General features: G+C 45.0%; 1 protein-coding gene across 1 annotated transcript; it reads right to left on the reverse strand.

Moving 5' to 3' along the window:
- Nucleotides 1-449: 449 nt before the first annotated feature.
- CABP5 (calcium binding protein 5) lies at nt 450-6,226 on the reverse strand (the record flags this gene model as incomplete). Its single annotated transcript, XM_084256967.1, is given in 7 exon segments — nt 450-484; nt 1,525-1,585; nt 1,589-1,672; nt 4,862-4,876; nt 4,880-4,971; nt 5,904-6,114; nt 6,203-6,226. Coding segments are annotated over 7 exon segments (522 nt in total).
- Between the last annotated feature and the right edge of the window lie 2,780 nt (nt 6,227-9,006).

A 9,006-nucleotide genomic window follows, 5' to 3' on the forward strand; every position in this document is an offset into this window, starting at 1 on the left:
GTGAGAAGCCCCGCTGCTGCCGTGTGATTGATAGGCCTCCTCCATACCGAGGGAATTTGAAGGAGCTGAAGCAGGGAGGGGATGTTGAACTTTTTGACAGTCTGACAGGAGAAAAGCCTATTCTAACCCGGGAGGAAGCTGGAGGAGAGAATCTGGCAGGTCTTAGGGATTTAAGGCTAATCAAAGATAACCTTGGAATTTTTGGAGCAGCCACTGGACCCAGGTACTGTTCAGATGTCCATCTAGTCTTCCTTCTTAATCTAGTTCTAGAGCTGGACTCTCCTGGCCCCTGTCCATCCCCCAACCCGGCAACACTCTCATCCACACTGCTAACCTCCATCCACACTGCTGCAAGGGCAGGTCCCACACATCCTCCCACCCTCCGCTGTGGGGATCTGGTCCTCCAAAGTGGCCAATTTGTGCTGACCAGGTGGAGTGTGACTGGGACTTCAAGAAAATAAGCACGACATCATTTTCACAAACTCTGCCAAGAAAAGTCCCTGGTGAGGCATCTGTCAGCATTCTCTTTTCAAGACCTTATGTTGGGAACCACACATGATCTTTGGAAAATGACTTGGTCCCTTCTCCCCCCTGGGGGTTCTGGGATTGTTCCTTATATCACAGGGGTTTTAAGGGTTAAAACCTTAACCCTTAGTTAAGGTGTCCCACAGGACACACTATGTGTTAAATAGTCACTGTATCTCACTTCATCTTTTCTTTTCTTTTCTTTTTTTTTAAGATTTATTTATTTATGCATACAAGAACAGGGTTACAGGCCAGAGGTGTGTGTGTGTGTGGGGGGAGAGGATTCACTGAGACAGAGTGGGGAACAGAACAGGTAGATCTACTGAAATACACAGCAGAGGGGAGCAGCGGGGAGACAGGAGAGGTCTGCTGCGCCATGTGGGTCAGCTCCCTGGCCGGGGATTGGACTTGTGCTGCAGTGGCTATGGTTATCTTCATAGGTTGTCTCTTAACCCCTTGCGCCACCAGGGAGGCCCTCTTACTTCATCTTTTCAACCAGTTCTGGAGCAGGTAAATATCATTTTATAGAGAAGCAAACAGAGGTCAGTGAGGTGAACTGATAACCCTGAGGCTACTTGGGTAGTGAATAGTGGACCCTGGGATGGACACAGATGGTGTCTGACTTAGCTGTGACTTAAAATCAGATGAACTTACTGGCTTCATCCAAGTTTTGAGGTCAACCTGTCCTTCCTTTGCCTTAGGGTGGCCTGAGGATCCTTCTTAAAAATCTCTCATTCTTCTTCCAGATCTCCACTGATGTCCACTGGACACCTGGGCCTGGCTACATCCAGCAGGTAAGCTGGCACCCAGCAAAAAGTTATTAGGTGGCAATCATGCAATTGACATGGACTAACTTTCCTTGTTGGGAATTACAGAGCAGAGATGATTTTGAGAAGGTCCCTCACTCCCCTGCCACCACTATCACCTCAAAGTGAGGGAATGACCAACTTACAAATCACATGGGGAGTGGAAGTGGATTCCCACAGCCGCTGTCCCCACCTTCAAACTTGACGGTGCCATCTCCATTCACATCAGCTTCCTGGACAACCTCGGAGATCTCCTAGGGGGTGAGCTTCTCTTCCAGAAGACTGTGCATGGCTTGTTGCAGCGCCCTCATGGTGATCTCTCCGTCTTCATTGGTGTCGAACTGAATAGGAGCAGAAGGGGGTGGAATAAATAACAACAATGATGACGACAATGGCAATATTAATAATAATAGCGATGTTCATGGACGCTCACCGTGAGTCAAAAACTAAGTTAAGAACTTTTGCTCACCCTCTGCTGGGATGTCATTTCTGCAAGGGCAGATGATTTGGATGGTCTGGTTCACTGTTCTGGACTCAGTGGCCCAAAGAGTACCTTCTACTTGTGGGCTTAAATATTTGTTGTATTAATGAACTACCTCCAAATCCTTACACTGCACATGATTAACCAATCTACTAGAAAGCCGAGCATGTTTTATCTCTAAAACTTTGTCTGGGAGCCAAATACTCTTCTTGAGCTATGCTGAGGCACCATCATTGCTTGCCTCCTACTCAATCTGGCTCCCACCATGACCTTGCTCTAGTCTGTTCTTCACACGTCAGGACTTCATATTTACATCCATTTCAAACATAAGTCAGATCTTGTCACTCCTCAGCTGCAAACCCATCAGTAGCTTCCTGCCCCACTCAGAATAAAATCCTAACACTGAATGCAGACTCCTACATGATTGGGCCTTGTACTTGGCAACACTGAGACCTCATTTATTTCATGCGACTGTAATATTTTTTTAAAAAGCATGAATTTTTTTTTCTTTTTTAATATTTAAAGGGTAGGTTTATTATGGAAGGGATAAAACAGTTAAAAACACTTGCATAGACACAAGCAGGCAGGAAGAGCTATCCCAGAAGGGACAGGTTTGCTAAGAGAGGCCTGCATGGTTGCAGGCAGGTGGCCTTGACAGGTCATAGTCAGGCAGGAAGGCTGCTGCCCAGTAGAGGGAGAGAATTGGTGAAAAGAGCCACCTGGATAGTCACAGGTGGGCAGTGGGAGTGCTGCCCCCAGCCTGTGCAGAGACTGAACTGATATAGTCTTCTTCTGTTTGGGAGGGGTCACTCCTTGTGAGTTGTCAAATTGGTTGCTAATTTTGGATAACTATGTAGAGTTTGAAAGGGACCGAATCTACAATAGGCTCAATTTCCATATCTTTACCTTTGGGGTCTGTTGGGCTCCATCTCCATATCTTTAGATCATGCCTCTGGATACTAGTGTCAACCAACCATGCCTTTTCCTGTCACACTCTTTCCAACTCAAGCATCCCAGTCTCTCCACTTCAAGCACCCCAGGCTCCTTGCTCTCCTGCAAATACACCTTCCAGCATTTTCACCTGCTCCTCAGTCTGGAATATGAGTCTCTAGCACAGCATGGTCCCAGAGAAATACAATGCTACCTTGTGGCTAATTTAAAATTTTCTAGCAGCCATGTTAAAAATAATTTAAAAGGAACAATTGAAATAAAATTTTAATTGTCAATTCTATTAAAGTCAATATTTTCCATATGTTACCATTTTGGGCACATAATAGATTTAAAACTTATAAATGAGCTGTGATGCATTCTTTTTATGCACACTGGATTCCATAAAACACAGGCCATGACCTTGGGAAGTCCTTTGCATGTGCTTAGCAGAGCTAGTTAACATGCTGTCAAACAAGGCTGCTTGAGCAAAGTGTGCTAAGTCTTCATCCAGGTGTATTTTACATCTGCAGACCTTCTTAATGCAGGCACTAAATTGTATCAGAAGTATTTGATGCCTATTTAGGTTTTAAAAAATGAGTATGATTGACATATCCAAGTTGCTCCAATTGGAAGCTCTCCAGTAATGGGATTCAAGTATGTGTTTATAAACAGAAAGGAACCGGATTTATATTCAGTTGACTGTCACTGTGTAACAGGGTGGTCCTCAGGAAAGGGGGAGGTTCCCTGCCCCACCCAAGGGAGGGTGGAGCTGAGCAGAAGAGGAGAAGCTGAAGAAGAGACTGAGGTAGGAAGCAGAATGGAGCCAGGAGACCTGGAGGAGGCACATGGAGCCTAGAGACACGTGAAGAAACTGCGCTTGTCTTTTGGTCGTAGACTGGGTGACATAGATGTGGGTGAGACCCATGGGGAGGTGACAATGGCAGCTTTTATCTTGATGTTGATTTTGCTCTTTTCCTTCCGGACTTGTCTAGTTGTTTGTGACCCTTTTCTGTGGGTCCCCACTGGAAGATGCTTTAGACTTGTGGCAGGCCTTGGGGCCTTGCTCTGGGCCAATCCCATTTGGATGGACTTTTACCCACGAGGGGATGGGTAACTTTGGGTGCTTGATTTAGAAACTAGATTCTTTGCCTTACCTGTATTGTTTCCTAGTTTTATTAAAGTTCCTTTTCATTAAAGTCTCCTATGTTTTGTGTTGATGCTGCGGATGGCAGAACCCATTTAGAATAGGCAGGTTTGCGGGGCTTGGGCTACCCCTGTTCCTGTCCTATAACAACTGGAAATGAAGTAATTTAACTGAAACAAAACAAGGTGAGATACAATGAAAAATTTGGGTCCACAGTCTCACACTCGCCACCTGTATAGGGTTCAGCAGTGCTGTGGGCCCAGGTTTGAGACACAGTGTTTCCTGTTCGAGGAACTGGTCAAGGCAGCTTTAGATCATTTGATGAAACAGGGAGGCAACACAAATGGGCATCGATATCCAGGGGTTTGAACCCCCGTTTGCCTGGCACCCAGGCCTTTGTGTCCAAACACCACACTATTATTTTTTCCTGCCTCATGTCCTTGAATTCTAGCCTCATGTTCTTGAAGGTGCTCTGAATGAAGAAAGCATTTTCTCAGGGCATGTCAGTGAATCTCAGCAAGCCTCTTATCCTCCCTGCATCTTGTGTTTGAAGTGCTTCTTCTATATGTGGGTTAAACCAGATTAGCTCTTTGAATTCCCTCTTTGAGATTGCTCTTTTTCTTGAGAGTGCTCTTGTTCCTTTTTCCTGTTACAGTTACAAAGGCTAGAGGCTCTAACGTGTTTGGGAGATAGTGGGATCTTGGAGAAAATTTATAATTTCACTTTCCTCCCATGTATGATAGGGAAAAAAGACTCATTATTGCTAATGTTGTGTGTGAGGATTATATTGGATGAAAGATATAGAGCACCCTGTCCATTGCAAGTGGCTGGAATATGTTGTTTTCTTATCCCAATAATCTACCATCATTAGGAAAAAACAATTGGCCTTAGTGGGTTCTGTCCACAGTTAATGACTAAACATAGACCTTCAGGATGTCCTCAATCACTTTCAATTTTATGAAACTCTGAACTCACTTCCTTGAATGCATCTCATATCTCTTTGATGCCGATCATCCCAGCTGTCTCTGTAAGCAACCTAGGGGCCATCAGCGCCACGAAGTCACCAACATCTACACAGCCACCCACTGAGGACAGAAGAGACAGATTTAGTGAGATCCCATAGCCTGCAACCTCCCATAGCTTCCATTTTGCCTTTCAAGTTTGTTAAGAAATAGATCTGCTCCAATCCTTCTGCCTCCCAAGAGCTTTATCTTTCGATTGTCTGGGAACACTCCTGTCCCTCTAATCTGAACAAGAGTGGGCAGGGTGCAGTAGAGTGGAAAGAACTGTCCATGTGACCAGTTTCTTAATTGGCTTAGTTCTCTGTTCCCTCATCTGTAGATTGGAGATTATGAGTGGAATGAACACCAAATCTTTCATATATGCATCCTATCATGCATCCTATCTTGAATTCAACCTGTTTACTCAGTAAACAAAGATAATTGAACCCAGCTGCACACTCAAAATCAGTTCTGGTCACCATCTAAAAGGCCATCCCCTCTATGATGACATTCATCATTGCTACCTCCAAATACAAGTTTGTTTCTAATGTCAGAGGCAGGTCCTATCTTGTGCTCCACTGATGCATCTCTGTGGGAACACTGATAACCTACGCTTAATAAGCATTTACCACTGGATAAGCTTTTACCTGCATCAATACCTTTATCCCTTCCTTCCACAATCCATACCATCCTTCCTAAAAACCCATGAGCTAAGGAGACATAGCATCTTTACTCAAAAGATTGGAAAAGATTCAAAAGAGGGTTCATTGTATTTCTCAAAATCACCACAAATAGTAAGTAACTGAACTGGGATTTGAACCCAGATGCCTCTCATCCTTTTAAGTGCTGCCTCCCAAAGTAGAGTCTGAACTGCTTCCTTTCAAACTTCTAGACCCTCGTACGCTTCCCTTCCTGTCTCCAATCTACTATGCACCCTCCACAGCTCTCCTAGTTCCACCCTTCGTCCTCTCCTAACTCCAGTCATCCTCCCACCCTCTCTCAACCTTGGGTCTCACAGTTCATGCAGATTTGCTGGCCCAGCTCAGTCAGTTCTATTTCTGTGGGCATGTAATAACCCATTGTCCTCATGAGATTCTCCAGATCCTTACACGAGATGAACCCATCTTGGTCCTTGTCAAACTCAAGAAATGCTTCCCAGAACTCTGAAAGGAAAGAGAGAAGAACTTTGGGGGAACTTGAAACAGTCAGTGGGTGGGAATGGCATCCCTTGACACCATCAATGAGGCACCAATTTGTATCTTTTTAATTTTTATTTATTTATTGTTATTGAAGTACCCTTGTTCCATATACTTGCCAGTGTTTTGACAGTATAGGCCATGCCCCCTCGGGTGCAATCACCATAGCTCTCCCTCCACTGAAGCATCAACAATTTTTAGAACAGGATTTCAAGGGTCTCTATGCACCGCCTACTCCAGACTCCTCTCTTCACTGTCCACACCTTCTGGTCATTAAACTGATCTTTTTCAATCCTGGACCTTAGGGGTCAGTGGTCTACCTAGGGGTAAGTTTCCACAACCTCGCGGGCACACTCACGACCCTGTACTTGGGCATTGCAGTTAAGAGGAAGAGGCCACATGTGGGGGGCTTTTTGCTGATGGCCTGGACCAAGTCCTGGTCCCCTACTAGATAGTGGACCTGAGGAAAGTAACTACATCCCTATACCTTAGTGTCCTCACCTGTTCAGTGGAGACAATAAAGGTGCCCACATCTAGTGGGTCGTCATGAGGGTTGCTGATGGGTGAGGATGTGCTTGTCTTGGCTGATAATGGTTTTGTTCACAAGGACCCTGCAGGCATAGGGAGGAGTGTGTCCCTGGCTGGGTTTGGGTTTCACTGGCTCCCCCAGAGCCACACAGACATGCAGATACCAGATAAACAATAGTTTACACCTAATCAGATATCATTTTGCCATAAATATTTATTTGATGAAGAACTCATGTAACTCAACAACCACAAAGCATACCAACCAATTAAAATATGGGCAGAGAATCTAAATAGGCATTTCTCCAAAGATATACAGATGGCCAACAGGCACAAGAATTTAAAATCACAATAAGGTATCACCACACATTCATGAGAATGGCTATTCTCCAAAAGTCAATAAACAAATGTTGGTGAGAATGTGGAGAAAAAGGAAGTCTCATCCACTGTTGGTGGGAATGTAAATGGGTGCAGGCACTATGGAGAATATGGAGTTTCCTCAAAAAAGTTAAAAATAGAATGATCCATCAATCACACTTCTGGGTATTCATCTGAAGAATATGAAAACACTAATTCAAAAGACATATGCACCCTTATGTTCACTGCAGCACTACTCAGTCAAGAGATGTAAATAACCCAACTGCCCAATGAGAGATGAGTGGATAAAGAAAATGTGGGCTAAGGCCTCCCTGGTGGCCTAGGGGTTAAGTTTCAGCGCTATCACGGCTGTGGCCTGAGTTCCACAGCCTGAGTTCGACCTCTAGCCAGAGAGTTGACCCACACAGGGTGCAGCAGACCTCTCCTGTCTCGCCCACTGCTCCCCTTAGCTTTCCTTAGGTGGATCTACTGTATTTCGGTAGATTCACCTGTTCTGTTCCCCACTCTGTCTCTGGCTTACACCCCATCTCTTGTATGCATAAATAAAAATAAATCTTTAAAAAAAGAAAATGTGGGGCCTCCCCAGTGGCGCAGCGGTTGAGCGCTGGGTTGCGAAGCTGCCCGCGGCCTCTGTGGCGCCGGTTCGATCCCCGGCTGCTCCTCGGCCACCGGAGGAGGGTCCCACATGGCGCGCAGACCTCTCCTGCCGCCCGCTGCTCCCCTCAGCAGTGTACTTCGGTCCTTCTGCCTGCTCTGCTCCCCGCTCTGGCTCTGGTGAATTCTCTCACCCTCCCGCGCTTCTGACTGTACCCAGTGCATGTATAAACAAACAAACAAATAAACAAATAAATAAACATGCCTAAAAAAAAAAAAAAAAAAAAAGAAAATGTGGGCTATATACACAATAGGATACTCAGCAATAAAATGGTTGAAATCTCCTGCCATCTGTGACAAAATGGATGGACCTGGAGGGGATGATGCTAAGTAAAATAAATCAGGAGAAAGAAAGATGATTTCACTGATATATGGAATACAAAGAAAAAAAGCAAAACATAAAACAAACGTTTAGTCTGATCACAGAGTGGTGATTACCAGAGGGAGAAAAGGGGTGAGAGAGTAGTCAGGTCGATTGGCTAGTGGTGGGTACTAATGAACACTAGGTGGTAGGCGTGAGGTGATATATGGTTGCTGATGTGAAAAACTGCACATATAAAACCTAGTGTCGTAAAACTTGTATCTCAATAAAAAACCAAAACCATTGATTTGAACCTGATAAGTATGAACACACATTAATTTGCTTGTCCTTGAGGGTAGATGAGTATCAGTAAAAATTCTTTTAGTTATAAGAAACAAAAAACAAAGTGACAGAGGCATAATCACACTGGGATTTAGCTATTCCTACTCCCTTCCCCTTGGCCCCCCACCACCTATCTCCTTCCCCCACATACGTGAGGCCCAGAGACTCAGCTGCCGCCCTAGACTCACTAGTTAAGGGATGTCTCTGGGATGCACCTGATTTATTCCTCATGATGACAAAGTGGCAGCCCCAGCTCCAACCATCACATCTATAGCAAAGGCAGGAAGAAGGAAAGGGCAGCTTTTCGGGTCAGGAAAAATTTCACCTGCTACAGGCCAGGCTCTGCACTAAGGACTAGGGATAGCAGAGTAAGCCCAACAGGTCCAGGCCCTGCCTACCTCATGTGGTGCAAAAAAATGGTGTTGAGGACTCTGCGGTCAGGCCTAGAGCCAGACCTCTGAGTCCCCAATAGTAACCCCAGGTAAACTATGTACCTTCTCTGTCCTCACCTGCGAAACAGAGCTCTCTACAGAGCCCACCTAGGAAGAGAGCTATGAGAGCTGATGAATCCATATATATATTTATGTGTCAAGAGCTTAAGCTATCACTTTTCAACACAATGGCCACTACCTATTTGTGGCTGTTCAGATAACAATTAAACAAAAATTTAAAAGAAATGCGCCTCCTCAATTGCACCAGTCACAATGTGTGGCTGGCAGCTGC

Source organism: Talpa europaea, assembly GCF_964194135.1.
Source record: "Talpa europaea genome assembly, chromosome: 16".
NCBI lineage: Eukaryota > Metazoa > Chordata > Mammalia > Eulipotyphla > Talpidae > Talpa > Talpa europaea.